Genomic DNA, 21,156 nt, shown 5'->3' on the forward strand with positions numbered 1-21,156 from the left:
GCCACGGCATATCATATTGTATCAAATTGTATCAAATTGTGTCACGACATATCATATTGTATCAAATTGTATCATATTGTGTCACGACATATCATATTGTATCAAATTGTATCATATTGTGTCACGACATATTGTATTGTATCAAATTGTATCAAATTATATCACAACATATCATATTGTATCAAATTGCATCAAATTGTGTCACAACGTATCATATATCAAATTGCATTGTATTGTGTCACAATGTATCAAATTGTAGCACAACGTATCGTATTATATCAAATTGTATCACAACATATCACATTGAATCAAATTGTACTGAAATATATCACAACATATTGTATTGTGTCAAATTGTTTCACAACATATCATATTGTATCATACTGTATCGCAGTGCATTGCACTGTATCACATCACTGAGTTGTATCACAGTGTATCATATAGTAGCATCATCATACAGTAAGACACAGGGTACATCATGATTCTACCACAAGAATCTTCATTAAACACCAGGGCAGAAAGGCGCTTAAAAAGCCCTGACCTCACAGTGGAGGTCCCCACTAGCCATACACTTCACCTTCACTGTGACCACCAACCCACACTAACCAAACCCACTACACAACACAGAACAACACAACAAACACAGACCACATACCTTTATCTGACAAACAACAACGTAGACAACATTTAATACCTTTTGTGAAGAGTGCACGCCTCCCATGAGCCTCCTGGCCTCACGCGTGTCCAGAGGCCAGTGCCAGCCAGGAGCAGGTCGCTAGAATATTACATTATATTGAATTGTATCACAGTGTATCATTCGGTATTGCACTGTATCATATCGTATGGAATATTATCACAGCATATCATGTTGAATTGATTCAGAGTATGTTGTACTGTATCATGACTAGCAGGTTGGCTTGTAGTCAGTATTCTAACTTGGGTCTAGAGCTTATGGTAGAGGTATTATTATTATCATTATTATTATAAATATTATTATTATTATTATTATTATTATTAGGTCAGTACTGTTTCCAAACCCTAAGCAACTCCCATTTTGCAACCATATTAACCTGCACCACTTCTTAACTGAGCAGGAAAAAGAAGATTCTTGGGACTTTTGTTTAATATATATATATATATATATATATATATATATATATATATATATATATATATAACAATATTATTGTTGTTCTTTTGTTTTATTAGGTGGAACCTTTTACATATTGCTGCACTGTTTGCTCTGTCCAGGCTGCTGCCCTTTTTTTTTTTGTTTGTTTTTGTTTTTTCTGGATTAGAGTGTCACTGAGTTTGTTCTGCACAAGCTCTTTACTCAAATTCCACTGCGAGGGATTTTAGACTTAAACCAGCCTGCGAGTGAAACATGGAGAACAGTTACAGCCTGGACGTTGGTGGACAATGCGTCCTGCTCCGATTTACACCTCTGAACATTCTGTAAGTTTCTTTCTGCAAGTTTCTTTAGATAAGTCTGTTTCTGACCCTAACTGGACACTCCGGCCACTTGCAGACTCACTTTTTTTTTTTTTGAAAGATGTAGCAGATGTTTCTCTCGTGGGGAGCGGAATGTGACCGGCCATTTGACAACTATTAACCCCCAAATTAATGATTGCAGGGGTCTGGCTGGTTTATTTGTATTTGACCGCTGTTGTGACAGAGTGAGGAGCTCTGAAAGGGGCTGATCTTCTTCCACACCACCGAAGCACCGGAGGAAAGGAATCTCTGTAGAACTGAGCTGCAGGAGAATCTGAGATGGGGTTTGCTGATCTTCTGAATGAGATCGGAGGATTTGGACGGTTCCAGTTAATCCATGTCACTCTGCTGTCCATTCCGGGCCTTCTGATGGCCAGCCAGAACTTGCTTAACAACTTCACTGCAGGCATTCCTGGACATTTCTGCAAAATACCAAACATCACGTCTCTGGCTGAGGCTCGGAACCTCTCTGAGCTGAGCAGAGCTGATCTGCTGAGAGCCTTCATCCCTCTGGAGGACTCGAAACTGTCCAAATGCAGCAGATACGCCCAGGCTCAGTGGCATCTCCTCAGCGAAAACTCTAGCCACTATGAAGTCAGCAGTAATGAGACTGAGACCTGCCTGGACGGCTGGAGCTATGAGAAAAATGAGTTTGTCTCCACTATAGTGTCTGAGGTGAGACAGTTTGGCTTTGATTTGATTTATATTCGTCTCAAATGTAGAAACATTCATGCTCTTGACAAAGTCAGACTGATGCTACACTACATTACATATTCCCCAGTACAGCTGTATGAGGAATTTCTCTTAGCAACATATCGATGCTGTAGAACAAAACCTTGTATCTCCATTTTTGTCATTTTTCAGTTTTTGACATAATATGAAAATGCCTTCATGACAAACGGCCCAAAATGACTGAAAAAATTCTGGTTCCGTCGACTTACATTAAAAATAAAGTATGTTTTTTCCTTCTCCTGTAAAGTTACCATTTGGAGGATACGAGGTTTTGTCCTGACAACAGCGATAAGGAAGTATATAAAACTGACCCAAAGTAACGAGACACATTTAGGTTTTTTGTTCAGTGATGATACAGAAGTCGCACACAAAACCTTCCATTTCCTAAATGGTAACTTTACAGGAGGAGGTTAAAAGTGCTCTACGCTAAATGAAAATTCATGGAATAAGATTTTTTCCAAAGTAATTTCAGAGCATTTCTGTAAGCTGGTGTTTCTGAAGTCTGAAAGGAAAAAAATCCCTTTGCTTTGAGTAACTCTATACCTTCACTATGTTTATTTTATTAAAACACATTATTAAACATTCCATTTTGTCACTACTAAAAATGTTCACAGATTTTTGCTTTTCTATTTATAATGTTTATATTGTTTTTTTTAATAGAGTTTATGTGAAGGATAGAGTTAATTTTTTATCTTAGTATACGTGTATATATATATATATATATATATATATATGTGTGTGTGTATACAACCCCATTTCCCAAAGAGTTGGGACGCTGTGTAGAATGTAAATAAAAATAGGATGCAATGATATGTTATCAGTGGTGACAGGTCTGGACTGCAGGCAGGCCAGTTTAGCACCCGGACTCTTTTAATACATAGCAATGCTGTTTTAATACATGCAGAATGTGGTTTTACATTGTCTTGCTGAAATAATCAAGGCCTTCCCTGTAAAAGACGTCGTCTGCATGGCAGCATATGTTAACAAAAAATGTATATATTATTCAGCATTAATGGTGCCTTCACAGATGTGCACGTCACCCATACCATGTGCACTAATGCCCCCCTTTACCATCATGAACACTGGCTTTTGAACTGTACACCGATAACAAGCTGAGTGGTCTTTAGCCCGGAGGACACAGTGTCCATGGTTTCCAAAAAGAATTTCAAATGTTGATTCGTCCGAACACAGGACACTTTTCCACTTCCCCTCAGTCCATTTTAAATGAGCTCAGGCCCAGAGAAGGTGGCAGCAGTTCTGGATCCTGTTTATATTTGGTTTCTTCTTTAAGTTTTAGAGTTTTAACTTACATTTGTGGATGCAGTAACAAGCTGTTTTCACAGACAGTGATTTCAGAAGTGTTTCTGAGCCCATGCAGTGATTTCCACTACAGAATCATGTCTGTTTTTAATGCAGTGCTGTCTGAGGGCCCAAATATCACGACCAGCAACTTCTGGTTTTTGGCCTCGTCCCTTACATACAGAGATTTCTCCAGATTCTCTGAATCTTATAATGTTATTATGTACCGTAGATGATGAAAAGCAAAAGTTCTTTGCTATTTTATGTTGAGAAACATTATTCTTGAATTGTTGCACCATTTGATGGTGCAGTCTTTCACAGAGTGGTGAACTCCTCCTCATCTTTACTTCTGAAAGACTCAGCCTCTTTGAGATGCTCTTTTATAACCAGTCATGTTACTGACCTGTTGTCAATCAACCACCAGGTGTTTTTTTTAGCATTACACAACTTTACCAGCCTTTTGTTGCCCCCGTCCCAACTTTTTGGAAACATGTTGTTGGCATCAAATTCTAAATGGGCAAATATTTTTCAAAAAACAATAACATTTTTCAGTTTCAACATTTGATATGTTGTCTTTGGACTATTTTCAATGAAATATAGTGTTTAAATGATTTGCACATCATTGCATTTGTTTTTATTTACATTTTGCACAGCGTCCCAACTTTTTGGGGAAATGGGGTTGTATAACTGTGTTAAGTAATTAATAAGGTAATTACCTTGTTTGTTAATTCTCTTCCTGTTACTCTTTCCTTGAGTAACAGGAAGTCCCGTTCTATTGGTCAGTGCTTCACTATAGAGACAATACAAGCTAAATAAACGCCGGTATCAGCAATGAGTCACCTTGAAGTAGCTGAAGTCACTCATTAGAAGAGCCGTCTGGATACTTTCGGACACACAGTGTACTTTACTTTTTGCTGTGTAATCTGAGTTCAGTCTGTACAGCACAGAATGTTCTACATACTTAAAAAAGTGGTTCTTCAAGGGTTCTTTAGTGATAAAAATAGTTCTATATAGAACCATGAACATTCATTGAACCCTTTGCATGATTAAAGTGTTCTCTGCTGTGAGAAATGGTTCTTCAGACTGATGGAGAATGTGCAGTAGATGGTTCTATATAGAACCTTTTTGAAAAGGGTTCTACATAGCACCAATAGAACCATTTCACCATGCAAAGAAATCTTTCATCAGGCAAAGGGTTCCTTGAATGTTCATGGTTCTGAAGAACCATGTTTTTAAGAGTGTAGGCCTCAAAATTTGAATTAGAAAAGTTTGGACCCTCCAGACTAAATGTGTTTCTATAATCTTAAAGACTTTTTGATCTTAAATGTTTGAATGCATAGAATGTGTTAAGTTGAGTAGTAAAGTTGACGACTATGTATGAATTTATTTACAAAAACAATGGAAAGAGAACAGCATACAGTGTAAAAATGGTATATTGGCATATTAAATGATCTTAAATCTAGTCAGTAGGTCTAATGTTTATCCTTTCGAGATTGCTGTCAGCTTATTAAAAGATTATTGAACTTCTTCCAAAGATTATTTATATTTAATTTTGCATGTTTTAAGAAACATTATCTGCTAATACAGTGAGATATTCTGACTTACTGAAATCACTTAACCAGCCAAAAACATCTAGAAATAAGTTAAACAATCGTACAATAATCTTACAACAATTTCAGCATTTAAATATTAATACATTACCTAGATTTAAGATCATTTCACTTGACAATATACCATTCTTTGCAGTGTATGTTATTCTCTTTCCATTGATTTTGTAAATAAATTCGTACATAGTCATCAACTTAACATGACCACTACTGACCAGATGTTGCTTGGGTGGTGGACCTTTCTCACGTGCTCTGATGTGTATGATCTTGGAGAAGTATCTCAGGTGGTTCCTCATGGAGCTGACTGGGAGAACGCTGAGACTGTGTACCGCTGCCTTAGGGAATACAGGGGCTACTCTGAAGAAGACAGTTGGCTGCTAATGCTGCATCTTTATGCCACGACTGGTGGCTGTAACTTCACAGTCTTAGAGTAAAGAAGGATTAAAAAAAGTTTGGAGAATAAAGGAGAGAGGAGTACATGTAGTTTGGTGCTGCAGTTCAGAACAGTGATCTAGAATACTGTAACCGGAGCCCTGTGTTCTGCCCACCGTGGACCTCCAACCTAGATAATCAGCCTCCTGTGCTCAAAGTGCACATCCCCACTGAGACAGCTGTCCTGATAAAACAAAGAAAATTCTCCTTTAAAGTCATAGTTCTGTAAAAAAAACAAATAATAATAATAAAAAAATAAAATAGAGATAAATAAAATAAAATTTATCTCTTTCTCCAAGAGTACTCACTTAAAAAGATGGTTCTTCAAGGGTTCTTTAGCAAAGAAAATGGTTCTATATAGAATCATGAACTCTCAAAGAATCCTTTGCATGATTAAAGGGTTCTTTGCATCATGAAACAGTTCTTCAGAATGATAGAGAATGTGCTGAAGACGGTTCTATATAGAACCTTTTAGAAAAGAGTTCTATATAGAACCAAAAAGCGTTCTTCTGTTGTTACAAACTTGACATCAAAACACTAGCAGAACCCTTTTCAGAAAGATTCTATTTAGAACCAGCTACAGCACATTCCCCATCTATCTGAAGAACCCTTTTGAAAAGGGTGCTATATAGCACCAAAAAGGGTTCTTTTGTTGTTACAAGCTTGACATCAAAACAGTAGCAGAACCCGTTTTGTTGCTATATAGAACGAGGCAGTTGTCCACTTCTCTAACTTCGTCTATCACGGTTAGCCTACACTCCTAAAAAAGATGGTTCCTTATGGGTTCTTTAGCAAAGAAAATGGTTCTATATAGGACCATGAGCACTCAAACCTTTAGCAGGATTACAGGGTTCTTTGCATCATGAAAGCATTCTTCAGACTGATGGAAAAATGTGATGGTTCTATATAGAACCTTTTTGAAAAGGGTTCTATATAGCACCCAAGAGGGTTCTTCTATTGTTACAAGCTTGACATCGTAACAATAGAAGAACCCTTTTGGGTGCTATATAGAACTCTTTTCAATAAGGCTCTGTGTAGAACAGCACATTCGCCATCAATCTGAAGAACCCGCTGTAATCTTCCAAAAGCTTCTTTGAGTGTTCATGGTACTACATAGAACCGCTATCTTTACTAAAGAACCCTTAAAGAGCCATCATTTTTAGCAGTGTAGCCACACTCCTTCATGTGTCGTGTATGTGATATGTTAAGGTACTCCTGTTTCGTAGTAATGTTAGTGGTAAAACAGTATACAGTACCCTCACTGGCCATTTGAGGTGCTAGATGCAAACGTTGAGTCCAGCATGGCTGGTGACCAGCGAAACCATCATATCGCTGTTGACGGAACAAAACCTCGTATCTCCAAAATAGTAACTTTACAGGAGAAGGAAAAAACCTACTTTACTTTGAATGTAAGTCAATGGAACCAGATTTTTTTTCAAGTAATTCTACGTTGTTTCTTTTGGTCCATTCATCATAAAATATGTATGGCCAATGTAAAGGCCAACAGGCGTATTCAAATTATGTCAAAAAATAGAAAATGACAAAAATGGAGACACGAGGTTTTGTTCTGACAGCAGCGATGTGTTGTGTTTTGATGCTGTTATGCTGGTCAGCAGCAAAAGCAGTGTATCACTGCTGTCGGAACAAAACCTCGCATCTCCATTCTTGCTGTTTTGTACTTTTTTACCGAATTTGAAAAAGCCAGCTGCCCTTTACAGCATGCTAAAATTTCACCACTGCAAAAAATGGTATCTTGTCAAGTGAAATGATCTTAAATCTAGTTAATCTATCCAATATTTCCCATTTTGAGATGGTTGTGCTCTTATTATAAGATTACCTAGCTCATTTCTAGATATTTTTTTTTTGTTTTAGGTAACTAAAGTAAAGTAAAACGATCTCACTATACTGGCGTCTAGGCCGTTTTCCCCTGATCAGGAGTGGAACGTGAAAGTCGACCTCGACGGGCAGCTCCGTTTCCCGGTCGAGATCACTGCCACATCTCTCCGCCCTGACATAGTGGTACGGTCCATCAAGGCAAAATCCGTGCTCCTCATTGAGCTCACAATACCTGGGATGGAGGCTGCCTATGAACGCAAGAAGGCCAAGTACTCAGAACTGGCTGCTGAGTGCCGGGAGGCTGGCTGGAAGACTACCATCTATCCAGTGGAGGTTGGATGCCGAGGCTGTGTGGAGCTGTCAACCATACGCCTTTTGAGGGATGCAGGAGTGACTGGAGGGAACCTAAAGAAGGCAACCAAAGAGCTAGTGGAGGTGGCTGAGGGGGAGAGCTTTTGGCTCTGGCTGAGAAGGAGAGACAAGTGCTGGGGAAAGAACAACTAACCCAGCCAACGGCCGCGGAGGGTAACACCTATCAGCTGCAGGGGGTGACAGGGAGACGTCCCTGTCACTGCTCCGCCACCAGGACACGTTCCAGGATTAAGGGAGTGAAACGTTAATGAATGGTGGTTCCTGGCTGATGACCCTGCAGCTGACCCGTGGGCACCGGAGGAGGTGCGACTTGCAGCAATGCCCAGCAGGTGTTCCATCTTCCTGTACATTTACTGCAGATAATTTGGCTGGTTTCAAGCTCATTTCTTACAACAAGCACAATTATCTACCAATATAGTGAGATAATTTTACTTAATAAAATGACTTAAAGCAAGTAGAGAATCTAGGAATCAGGTAAATAATCTTCAATTAAGCTTACAACAGTCTCAACAGGAGAAATATTAGATTTATTGACTATATTTAAGATCATTTTACTTGATAAGATGATCAATGGACCAATAGAAAAGCTCCAAAAATACTTCTAATCTAAAATCTAATTCCAGTAACTTTCATTTAATGTTTTTTACTTCTCCTTTAAAGCACTTTGGGGATATGAAATTTTGTTCTGATGGAGAGAATATGTTGTTTTGGATGCTTGTATGCTTTTCAACCAGCTAAACCAGCACAGAACAGAATGGACTTCACACTGGTCTGTGCTGTTTTTCAGCAGGAGCTGAGAGGTTAATGTCTGTAAGGGGTCTAATTTTTTCAGCATCATCTTTTAATATTTGCAGGTGAGAAGCTGACACTCTGAGAATCTCTCATCAGCTTTTGACAGCGTCAGCTATTTTCTTTACACCTCACAACCAAGAGACTGACAGCTCACTGCTAGCTGTTAGCATTTAGCTGTTAGCTTACTTTCACCCTTTTTCCTGTTATGCTATGGTGATGCTAATGCTACTGTAGTCATAACTCACTTGAATGCAGTAAAGAATGCTCTGCTCCTCACAGACAGAAGCTCTAGAAGCTCTAATGCTCAAAAAGCTCCAAGGGTTTTCGTTTTTTTGGCTAGGCTAGCTAAATATTAGCTTACACTGAACGTTAGCTTAGTTCTAAAAAGAGAAAACAAAAAGAAAATATTAAAGGAACACAGAAGTAAAGGTTAGTTAGCTAACCAGCTAAAGATGAGATGTTTTCTTTACCCTGTAACAGTTATAAAAAATCAAAATAGATGAGGTAGCTAAGCTAAGTAGGTAATGTGGACGAGCATGTCTGGTCACCAGCAAAACCAGCATATCATCGCTGATGGGTCGAAACCTCATATTGCCATTTTTGCTGTTTTTCATTTTTGTGATAATTTTAAAAAGGCAGTTGCCCTTTATGTTGTCTCAAAATTTCCTGATGAACGGAGCAGCAGAAATTGTACAAAATTACTCGGAAAAAATATTTCTCCATTTACTTCCATTAAAAATGAAGAACATTTTTTCTTGTCCTGTAAAGTTACATTTTGGAGATTCAAGGTTTTGTTCTGACAGCAGCGATATGGTGGTTTTGAATGCTGGTTTGCTGGTCAACCAGCATGACCATTCTGGGCGACCTGCTAAATCAGCACTTGACCAGTATAAACCAGCTTAGACCAGCTGAATGTTAGAAATAAACTGAAATAAAAGAAATATAGCTGTGATTTTATTATCTAGAAAGGGAGAAAGTTACTTTCAGTCTCTGTAATCTCTGAGGCTCCACAGCTCCAGTAACTTAACTGTACCATTCAAGGTGGAATGGAAAATTCCACTAGGAAGCCAACATCACTAACACGTTGAAGGTAAATGTGTAATGATTTAGGCATAATGCTAATTGGTGGGGTATACACCGGTCAGGTATAACATTATGACCACCTCCTTGTTTCTACACTCATTGTCCATTTTATCAGCTCCACTTACTATATAGGTGCACTTTGTAGTTCTACAGTTATAGACTGTAGTCCATCTGTTTCTCTGATACTTTGTTAGCCCCCTTTTACCCTGTTCTTCAGTGGTCAGGACCCCCATGGACCCTCACAGAGCAGGTACTATTTGGGTGGTGGGTCATTCTCAGCACTGCAGTAACACTGACGTGGTGGTGGTGTGTTAGTGTGTGTTGCACTGGTACGAGCGGATCAGACACAGCAGTGCTGCTGGAGTTTTTAAACACTGTGTCCACTCACTGTCCACTCTATTAGACACTCCTACCTTGTCAGTCCACCTTGTAGATGTAAAGTCAGAGGCGATAGCTCATCTGCTGCTGCACAGTTTGTGTTGGTCATCCTCTAGTCCTTCATCAGTGGTCACAGGACGCTGCCCACAGGACGCTGTTGGCTGGATATTTTTGGTTGGTGGACTATTCTCAGTCCAGCAGTGACACTGAGGTGTTTAAAAACTCCAGCAGCACTGCTGTGTCTGATCCACTCAGACCAGCACAACACACACTAACACACCACCACCACGTCAGTGTTACTGCAGTGCTGAGAATGATCCACCACCCAAATAGTACCTGCTCTGTGAGGGTCCATGGGGGTCCTGACCACTGAAGAACAGGGTAAAAGGGGGCTAACAAAGTATCAGAGAAACAGATGGACTACAGTCTATAACTGTAGAACTACAAAGTGCACCTATATAGTAAGTGGAGCTGGTAAAATGGACAATGAGTGTAGAAACAAGGGGGTGGTCAGAATGTTACGCCTGATCAGTATAAGCTTCCATTACTTGTTAGCTACATTAGCCTACAAGTAGCTCTAAAGAAGCAACTTCTGACACTGACTAGATTTGGAGTAACAGAGTGCACACTGAAGCTGGTGTTGATATTGTTTCTCTCCATCAGTGGGATTTGGTGTGTAAACTACGGCCGCTGAAGCAGATGAGCCAAACCATCTACATGGGCGGAGTGCTGACGGGCGCCATTATATTTGGAGGGCTTTCAGACAGGTGAGCAAAGAAACTCTCCAAGGATTTACATTTACATTTTGTTTCCATTCTGTAGGGACAAGTTAGAGTCTTTGAGTCTCTGTTTTGTGACACAGAGCCATAAAACAGTGTGAATATCAGGTTCAGCTCAGCTTTGTCAGTGTCTTCCAGATGAAGCTGAAAGTGGTTTAGTTCCAGTCAGTCTGTAAAGCGTTTCACAGCTCATCTTGTTTGCTGAATTGGTTTCTGTTGGTTTCTGGCTGATTCTGGTTTATTTAGTTGTTCAGTTGCCGACCAAAAAGCTCTCTTAGGATTAACAACAGGTTATCTAATGTGTTTGGAGGCTGATGTAGTCCTGTGGTCACCAGTTGTGGACGAAGTACACAAACCATGTACTTGAGTTAAAGTAGAGATACCCAAGGTAAAATATCACTCCAGTAAAAGTAGAAGTTCCTCCCTTTAGACCTCCACTTGAGTAAAAGTACTAAAGTATTTGCCTTCAAATGGACTTAAGTATCGAAAGTAAAAGTACTAAAAGATTAATTATGGCTCTAATTAGTCAATTGAATGAAAATACTCCAGTGTCACTCTTGGTAAACCAGTCTTTTAATAGAGTCATTAATTAGTGACGCTGATGTCTATTAAAATTATCATAAGCACAAAACACTGAAGGCAAACAGTTTCCATCAGGTAGAACTGAGTGGCTCTGAAATCACTTTTTACAAACAAGCAAAGTTTAAGATTTATTTGAACTTAGTTACAAGTTTAAGTTTAATAAAAACTTTAAACTCAGATTCACAAATGAGTTTCCTTTACTAAACTGCATCTGTAGGTCTCTGTTCATAAACATAAACTAGCAAAAACAAATTTACTATAAAATGAAATGTGTTTGTATAAATTCAGAAAAAAGAAACGTCACAACTGCATATGTGTACATATTTCTATACTGTGGTCTATTTACACAAAGTTAGGTTAGTTCATCATTTATGTTGAATAGACTCTCCCAAAATTTTACACTGCTGCACTGATGTTGAACCGTGTGCTGCACTGGGTCGGTATGACCAACAGGTCAAAACAAGCTCAAAACAAAGTGACCGCTGTGCCCTGATTGGTGTTGTTGCTTTGTGCTTCTTTCATTTTGACATGTTCCGTTTTTATACACACAGAAACCAAAAGGACCGACAGATTTCTCATAATGTAGCGGAGTAAAAAGTGAGATATTTGACTTTGAAATGTAGTGGAGTGAAAGTAAAAAGTCGCCCAAAATGGAAAAACCTCAGTAAAGTACAGATACAGGAAAAACCATGAAAAAAGTACAGTAATGAATTACATTTACTTCGCTACTGTCCACCACTGGCGGTCACTCTCTTCTGATCTGACCAAACGAGCTGCAGGTCAAATATGATCTCATAGAAGTTCTCTAATGTTTCCCTTTTTATGAACACTCAAAGAACCATTGCATGCTTAAAGGGTTCTTTGCGTCATGAAATGGTTCTTCAGATTGATGGAGAATGTGTTGTATATGGTTCTATACAGCAATAACCCAGTGAGGGTACTGTATACTGTTTTACTGCCAACATTACTACGAAACAGGAGTACCTTAACATATCCCGCACGTCACATGAAGGAGTGTAGCTACACTCTTAAAAATGATGGTTCTACAGGGGTTCTATAGTAAAGAAAATGTTTCTATGTAGAACCATGAACATTCAAAGAATCCATGATTAAATGGTTCTTTTCAACATAAAATGGTTCTTCAGATTGATGGAGCATGTGTTGTATATGGTTCTATATAGAATCTTTTTGAAAAAGGGTTCTATATAGCACCAGAAAGGGTTCTTCTATTGTGACAATGTCAAACTTGTAACAATAGAAGAACCCTTTTTCGGGTTCACTCTGAAGAACCATTTCACCAGGCATTGAACCATTTTAGCAGGCAAATTGGTTCTTTGAGTGTTTTCACGGTTCTACATAGGACCATGGTCTTTAAAGAACCCTTAAGGAACCATCTTATTTTAAGAGTGTAAAGTTTGTCCAAAAGTCTGAGACCACATTGAAAATCTGGAAAAATAAACAACAGAATTCTTTTAGAGCTCTAGTTACACTACGTTCTATCACAGAGTACACTCTTAAAAATATGGTTCTTCAAGGGTTCTTTAGTGAAGAAAGTGGTTATATATAGAACCGTGAGCACTCAAAGAACTCTTTGCATGATTAAAGGGTTCTTTGCATCATGAAAGGGCTCTTCAGAATGGTGCAGAATGTGCTCTAGATGGTTCTAAACAGAACCTTTTTGAAAAGGGCCAAAAAGGGTTCTTCTATTGTAACAAGCTTGATATCGTAACAGTAGAGGAACACTTTTTGGTGCTGTGTAGAACCTTTTTGAAGCCAGTCCTAATGTTCTGTATAGAACCATATACAACACATTCTCCTTCAATCTGAAGAACCATTTCACGACGCAAAGAACCCTTTAATCATGTAAAAGGTTATTTTAATGTTCATGGTTCTATATAGAACCATTTTCTGTACTAGTGACATCGTAACTGTAGGAAAGCTTTTTTGGGTTCTGTATAGAACCATTTTCAAAAAGGTTCTATATAGAACCGTCTACAGCACATTCTCAATCAATCTGAGGAACCCTTTAATCATGAGTGTTCGTGGTTCTTTATAGAACCATTTTCTTTACTGAACACTGTAAACGTTCAGCATGTTTTCAGATATTTTACTATAAGTTGCATCCATTCCTGCATATATGAATTATTCAGAGATATTAGTTTGAATTATTGTTTATTTGGTGAAAGAGGAGAAACAGAAGTCTTTAAATCAAACATGGATCCCTCTATTTACTGTATACGTACCATTATTATCAGGTTCTCTTAATTTGATCAGGTTCTCTCTTTATTTGTGCTGATTAACCAGTGCAGAATGGATTAACATTTTCTGAATAGCAGCTGCTTTAGATCTGCTGGGCTTTATTCTGATCCACAGTTAATACTTCCATCTGCTATAAAAGCCAATCTCAGTCTGGACGGCTGAAAGGCAGCATGTGTCTGTGAATGTCTCAGTGTTTGAAGGATGTACCACTCAAAAATTGGTGGGCATTTTGGGATTTCTTGGCTGTTACTTTCCCATGAAGCTGGAAAATCACCTGCAAGTAATTTGTTAGCGTACACAATAAACATATCCATAGTTTAATAAACATATCTGTATTTTAATGGGATATTCTACTGTAAAAGGCCTGTTTCAGCATTCTACTGTATTTTATTCACTGTAATTCTATTGAGAAAAAGAGAAAACACCATAGTGAGGGTACTTAGCTAACTCTGATCAATTAAAATGTTAATAGGGTAAGGTATATAACAATGTTTGGTACAATATTACAACCTCATTTCCAAAAAAGTTGGGATGTTGTGATGTAAATAAAAACAAAATGCAATTATGTGCAAATCATTTAAACCCTATATTTCATTGAAAATTCTTCAAAGACAACATATCAAATGTTGAAATTGAGAAATTGTATTGTTTTTTTGAAAAATATTTGCCCATTTTGAATTTGATGCCAACAACATGTTCCAAAAACGTTGGGATGGGCAACTGGTAAAAAACACCTGGTGGTTGATTGGCAACAGGTGAGTAACATGATTGGGTATAAAAGAGCATCTCAGAGAGGCGGAGTCTTTCAGAAGCAAAGATGAGGAGGGGTTCACCACTCTGTGAAAGACTGTGTGGGCAAATAGTGCAGCAATTCAAGAATAACGTTTCTCAACATAAAACAGCAAAGAGCTTTTGCTTTTCATCATCTATGGTACATAATAACATTAAAAGATTCAGAGAATCTGGAGAAATCTCTGTATGTAAGGAACAAGGCCAAAAACCAATATTTGCTGGCCGTGATCTTTGGGCTCTCAGACAGCACTGCATTAAAACCAGACATGATTCTGTAGTGGAAATCACTGCATGGGCTCAGAAACACTTCTGAAAACCACTGTCTGTGAAAACAGTTTGTTGCTGCATCCACAAATGTAAATTAAAACTCTAAAACACAAAGAAGAAACTGTACATAAACAGGATCCAGAAATGCTGCCACCTTCTCTGGGCCTGAGCTCATTTAAAATGGACGGAGGAGAAGTGGAAAAGTGTCCTGTGGTCAGATGAATCAACATTTGAAATTCTTTTTGGAAATCATGGACACTGTGTCCTCCAGGCTAAAGACCACTCAGCTTGTTATCGGTGCATAGTTCCAAAAGCCAGTATTCATGCTGGTATAAGGGGGCATTAGTGCACATGGCATGGGTGACGTGCACATCTGTGAAGGCACCATTAATGCTGAATGATATATACATGTTTTGGCAACATATGCTGCCATCCAGACGACATCTTTTTCAGGGCAGGCCTTGATTATCTCAGCAAGACGAGGCCAAACCACATTCTGCATGTATTACGACAGCAAGTCTCCGTATTAAAAGAGTGCTAAACTGACCTGCCTGCAGTCCAGACCTGTCACCACTGATAACATTTGGTGCATCATGAAATGAAAAATATGACAAATAAGCCCCCGAACTGTTGAGCAGCTGAAATCCTGTATCAAACAAGAATGTAAAACATTTCAGTTTCTAAACTACAGCAGTGTCTCCTCAGTTCCCAAACGCTTACAGAGTGTTGATAAAAGAAGAGGTGATGAATCACAGTGGTAAACAGGCCCCCGTCCCAACTTTTTTGGAACATGTTGTTGACATCAAATTCAAAGAAACAATCAGAAAACAATAAAATTTCTCAGTTTCAACATTTGATATGTTGTCTTTATACTATTTTCAGTTAAACATAGGGTTTAACTGAAAACAACTTTTTTGGAAATGGGGTTGTAAATTAGACATGTTTATAAATACAGCATTGATTAATCTGAAACATTAGCTGAAGTTAGCTTTTTTCAAATGTACATAACAAGCTAGCATAACGTTATCTAGCATTTTAAGATTTTTTTTGGCTTTTACATTTTGTCTTGAAGTTCATTTAATATCAACTTACTCAGTTTGTGTCAGTGTGTGCTTCTAATTCTCATAAATATATATAAATATAAATATTACATGCTGAACTTAAACCTAACAGTGGCTGATAATCAGTTAGCTAGCTAAAGTTGGCTAACATGGCTAGTATGCCTTGAGTACGCGCAGCTTTAATATTGAAAAATGAGAATGATTCACAGAGAAAACAAAGAAAATCACATCATTTTCACGTAATCACGTAACGAATCTGTTTCTTGTTTATACTATGTACTTTGTATAATCTAATTATGTTATTTGTCATTAGTAATGATGGAAATGTCATTTATTAGTAATGATGGTGAATCATTTATTAAAAAATGTCAACTGTCAAAAAACATTAGCTATAATATACTAAGATGCTCCATTAATCAGAAAATTTCTTTTATTTTCCTGAAAAAATTCTGTGGAGAGTGGGTCATTCTACAGAAACGTCCATTTTTGTGTCTCTAGCGTTTGCAGATATATTACATTTGAAAAACATGTTAGGGTTACAAATTTTTTATATTTTAAAATAAAACAATAACTTATTTTAACAGTTACACCTTCTTGAGCCTCAATTTAGCAATATTGGTTTTTAAATCAATCATATAGAATTCCAAGCACCACAGAAGCGCTTGTCCTCACAGTCATGTGTGGAGGCCATATTTTGAAGAAAAAACATGTTTTTCTGCAATTTTTACTACAATAATCTATACATGACTGTGAAATATATGAATTAAATAACATAAAGAAAACAAATGCCAAATAATAAAATGAACAATGAGCATAGAAACATGGAGATGGTCATAATGTTATGCCTGATCGGTGAAAATACGCGCACTGTACGAAAATGCTGCATCTGAAACATGCAGCCTCTGCAACAGCTCTGTCTACAGACAGTTTCAAATAAAGCTGTTTCATTCACACTGCACACGAGTACTGAGCAAAAACACTGAGAAACCCAACTAGAATCGAAACGTACATGGTAGGACAAAACAGTGACTACCACGGCATCAGCAACACTTCTCTGTGCAAGCAGACCCTCCTTCACTGCCAGCTTCAGTCCTTTGTTCATTAGCTTGGCAACGAACACCAGGCTTATTTCACACAGAGTGAACAGGTCCAATACCTGATACCAGTTTCAGTATCGATGTATCCCTGTTATACAACGCTCTCAAAGAAATCATCATCATTTGGATTAGAATGTTTGTACCTCCTTCCAGAAGTTCCATGGTTCTCTGTGTTTCTCTTTCCGAAGATTTGGACGGAAGGCTTTGCTGATCTGGTCATATTTCCAGCTGGCCGTGTTGGGCTGCTTCACGGCTCTGTCTCCGTCCTATCTGGCCTACTGCACCTTCCGCTTCCTGACCGGCATGTCCGTCTCCGGGATCATCCTAAACGCCGTCTCGCTCAGTGAGTATCACCCAGTTTATTCTCATGATCTCACTAGACCTCTTTGTCACAACTGTATACCATCAACTGTATTAGTCTAATGCTGGGGTCACAACCCAAATGTTAAGACGAGCCATTTTGTCCTTTCACAAAAATCAAACCACCTTGGGAGCCACAACACTTTATGTCCTTTTTAGCATATAAATATGTCTCAGTATGTGATAATGTCCTAGTATAGGTTACAAAAATATAATATAAATGAAAACGCAGACTTACTTTACTCTGCTTCAAACTTTAGCTCAGCTATAGCTGCTTTTCTCGCATCTCTGACAGGAAACCTTTCCGCAAAAGTAGAACAGTTTCTTGTAAAATGTCTCTCAGTGCTCAACTTTTTGCAAAGCTGAAGTTGCTTCTTATTCGCCAGCTTTTTATTCAAAGTCGCGAAGATGAAGTCAGTTTCTCGTTCAAACTGTCCCGTTCCACCTTAAATGGTGTCTGAGGTGCCAGAATGTAACTGCGGCACAATTTAAGGTGGAACAGGAAAATTTGAATAAGAAACTGACTTCATCTTCGCAAGCTTTTAGTGTTTGTCAGTTTCTTGTTGCAGATTAAACGTATCAGGAACCAGCTGGAGTGATTATAAATGCAAATAAGTCCATTCAGCAGCACCAGCAGTCTGAGCTGATCTTCAGGGTTAAAGGGTGAATCAGCAGTTCTACATTAACTCCAGAGTTTAAGACCATTTATTGTTAAACTGTGTTGAACGATCAGCAGAGCTTTATTTTACTGTAAAGGAGGATTATTTTATTTTTACCTACTAATCTGATTCAGCTGTGGAGCCACAACAGGGCAGTAAAAGAGCCGCATGTTGCTGACCGCCGGTCTGATGGAAACAGCAGATATTTTGATATTGATAATATGACCACTGATTAAATTTGTACCTTAAAAACAACTTTATGTGAAATATTTATGACTGATTCTTCTGAACTGGTCCAAAGTGAGGGTTAAAAAGATATTTCAGACTTTAAACTGATCTTGAACTTTAAACTAAAATCCTTTTGCTTTGAGTGACTCTGTACCTTAATTATGTTTATTTTATTAAAGCAAATAATTCAACATTCCATTTTGTCACTACCAGCACAATCATAACACCAACCAATGCTCCAAATGTTTCAGTAGTGACTGTTTCGGTAGAGACAATTTTAGCTCATTTTGAGCTCAAAAACGCAGCCAGTACATGACCAGCAAACACAGCTTTGAACACTTCGAATAATATTTTAATTAAAACACAAAAATGTTTACTTAATTGCAGAAAATGTGTGTTTCGGTTGTGACAATTCTTAATGTTCCACACTGATTTAGTTTAGATACAATGGGATCTAACTGCTCACCCTGTGGCCATGAGGGACAGGGATGCAGCCACACTTTCTGCTTGGCTAAAATAAGGCTCCACCCACTGACTAAACTCTTTGTGCTTCATTACTGACATGAAAACATAGGACAGCATTTTTTGTTTTTGAATTCTTTGAAGTTTTTTTTAATTTCGAAATTAATCTAATAATACATCTAACAGACACCTCTCAATAAAAAGTACAATATAAATGATGATTTTGTCTATATTTAACTTATTAGTATATCTATTAATGCCTTGGGTTTAAATAGATTATAACATAAATGACATAATCATTGTAAATATCTAAGCTCTGAATACTTCATGTTTTTTTAAATAGTTTTTTACTGTGGGACACAGTTTGAACTAATTCCGTAGAATGGGCCATATAGCTTTTTCCTCTTTCAGCCAAATAACCAAAATATGCTCTGCATCGTTCAGGATGGTCTCCTCAATTGCACCCAAATGTAACTTAGCCAGCAAAGCTAGTCCAGCTTCCCCAACACTGCCCTGAAACTTCAGGAGGGCTCAGTGAAGTTTAGCCTGATCCATTCAAACTGCTTTCTTAACTGCACAGAAACCCTAAATATAAACTCAGCTTTACTGTAACCCAGTCTGACCCAGGAGTCGTGCATGACCTTGTAGGTTAGCTCAGAGTCAAAGCACTAGCTACATGCTAATATGTTTGCCGAGGACTAACGTGCTACTCATGAAACAACAGTGGACCAGGACTTTTAGCTCATTATCAGTGGTGGACAGTAACAAAGTAAATGTAATTAGTAGTTTTTTCGTGTATCTGTACTTTACTGAAGTTTTTCCATTTTGGGCGACTTTTTACTTTCACTCCACTACATTTCAAAGTCAAATATCTCACTTTTTACTCCACTACATTATGAGAAATCTGTCGTTCCTTTTGGCTTTTGTGCGCATAAAAATGTAACACGTTAAAACGAAAGAAGTGCAAAGCAAGAACACCAATCAGGTTTTTGTTTTGAGCTTGTTTTGACCTGTTGGACATACCGACCCAGTGCAAGCATATCCACACTATACTTAGGTCACTTTAGCAGGTAAAGCAGGACGGGGTTACACTGCCTGACAATCACACATCAAAGAATTAGCGAACAGATATAACATATTGCTCTCAACTTTGTGTAAATAGACCACAATATAGAAATATGTGCTCATATGCAGTTGTGACTGACGTGTCTTTTATCTGAATTTATACAAACATTATTTCATTTTATAGTAATATGTAAATTTATAGTAGTATATAAATTAGTTTAGGCTAGTTTGTGTTTATGAACAGAGACCTACAGATGCAGTTTAGTAAAGGAAACTCATTTGTGAATCTGAGTTTAAAGTTTTTATTAATCTTAAACTTGTAACTAAGTTGTAAATAAATCTTAAACTGAAACTTTGCTTGTTTGTAAAAAGTGATTTCAGAGCCAGTCAGTTCTACCTGATGGAAACTGTTTGCCTTCAGTGTTTTGTGCTTATGATAATTTTAATAGACATCAGCGTCACTAATTAATGACATTCCATTAAAAGACTGGTTTACCAAGAGAGACACTGGAGTATTTTCACCTAAAATGAGTTAATGAAGCGAGTCTTATTACAAAAATGATAATAGAACATCAGAGTCATAATTAATCTTTTAGTACTTTCACTTTCGATACTTAAGTACATTTGAAGGCAAATACTTTTGTACTTTTACTCAAGTGGAGGTCTAAAGGGAGGAACTTCTACTTTTACTGGAGTAATATTTTACCTTGTATCTCTACTTTAACTCAAGTACATGGTTTGTGTACTTCGTCCACCACTGCTCATTGTAACTGTTTATCCTAAATGGTAATTTCAGTAAGTGAGTCGTGTGTTTGCAGAGGTTGAGTGGATCCCCACCAAAGCCCGGACTCTGGTGGGCACCATCTCCTCCTTCTTCTTCACCTTTGGACAGATGATCCTGGCTGGAGTGGCCTACAGTCTAAAGGACTGGCGCAAGCTGCATGTGGCCGTCTGCGCTCCGCACTTCGTCTTCTTCATCTACAGCTGGTGAGAACGCGAGAATTACATCAGCACAGAATTGTAGGCTCATGAAAAAACAGTGAAATATTACTAATTATTAGTAAAAACAATTACTGACATTCAGTAACTACTATGAATTATTTTCTAACCATTATGAATGATTCTGTATCTACGTTAAATAATTTAGCATCTACTGTAGGTTATTTAGCAACTACTGCACTCAAAACTTAAAAAGATGGTTCTTCAAAAGTTCTTTAGGAAATGGAATGGTTCTATTTAGAACCATGACTTATTTTATGCTTAAGTGGTTCTTTGCATGGTGAAATGGTTCTTCAGATTGATGGAGAATGTGTTGGAAATGGTTCTATATAGCACCAAAAAAGGTTCTTCTGTTGTATACAAGCTTGACATTATAAGAGCAGAAGACTTTTTGGTGCTACACAGAACCATTTTCAAAAGGGTTCTATATTCTCCTTCAATCTGAAGAACAATTTCACCATGCAAAAAAAACATTTAAGCATGAAATGGTTCTAAATAGCACATATGGTTCTAACCATTCCCTT

The 21,156-nt window shown here is 37.8% G+C and overlaps 1 protein-coding gene across 1 annotated transcript in view; it reads left to right on the forward strand.

Moving 5' to 3' along the window:
- The first annotated feature begins 1,311 nt into the window (after positions 1 to 1,311).
- Positions 1,312 to 21,156, forward strand: part of oatx (organic anion transporter X) — a 34,282-nt gene continuing 14,437 nt past the window's right edge. The window contains exons 1-5 of the mRNA XM_036588572.1: positions 1,312 to 1,455; positions 1,553 to 2,166; positions 10,686 to 10,789; positions 17,048 to 17,202; positions 20,452 to 20,620. Coding sequence (XP_036444465.1) covers positions 1,771 to 2,166; positions 10,686 to 10,789; positions 17,048 to 17,202; positions 20,452 to 20,620 — 824 coding nt within the window. The 5' untranslated portion in view covers positions 1,312 to 1,455; positions 1,553 to 1,770. The remainder of the gene's footprint in view (positions 1,456 to 1,552; positions 2,167 to 10,685; positions 10,790 to 17,047; positions 17,203 to 20,451; positions 20,621 to 21,156) is intronic.

This window comes from Colossoma macropomum, unplaced genomic scaffold, assembly GCF_904425465.1.
Source record: "Colossoma macropomum unplaced genomic scaffold, Colossoma_macropomum, whole genome shotgun sequence".
NCBI classification, from domain to species: domain Eukaryota; kingdom Metazoa; phylum Chordata; class Actinopteri; order Characiformes; family Serrasalmidae; genus Colossoma; species Colossoma macropomum.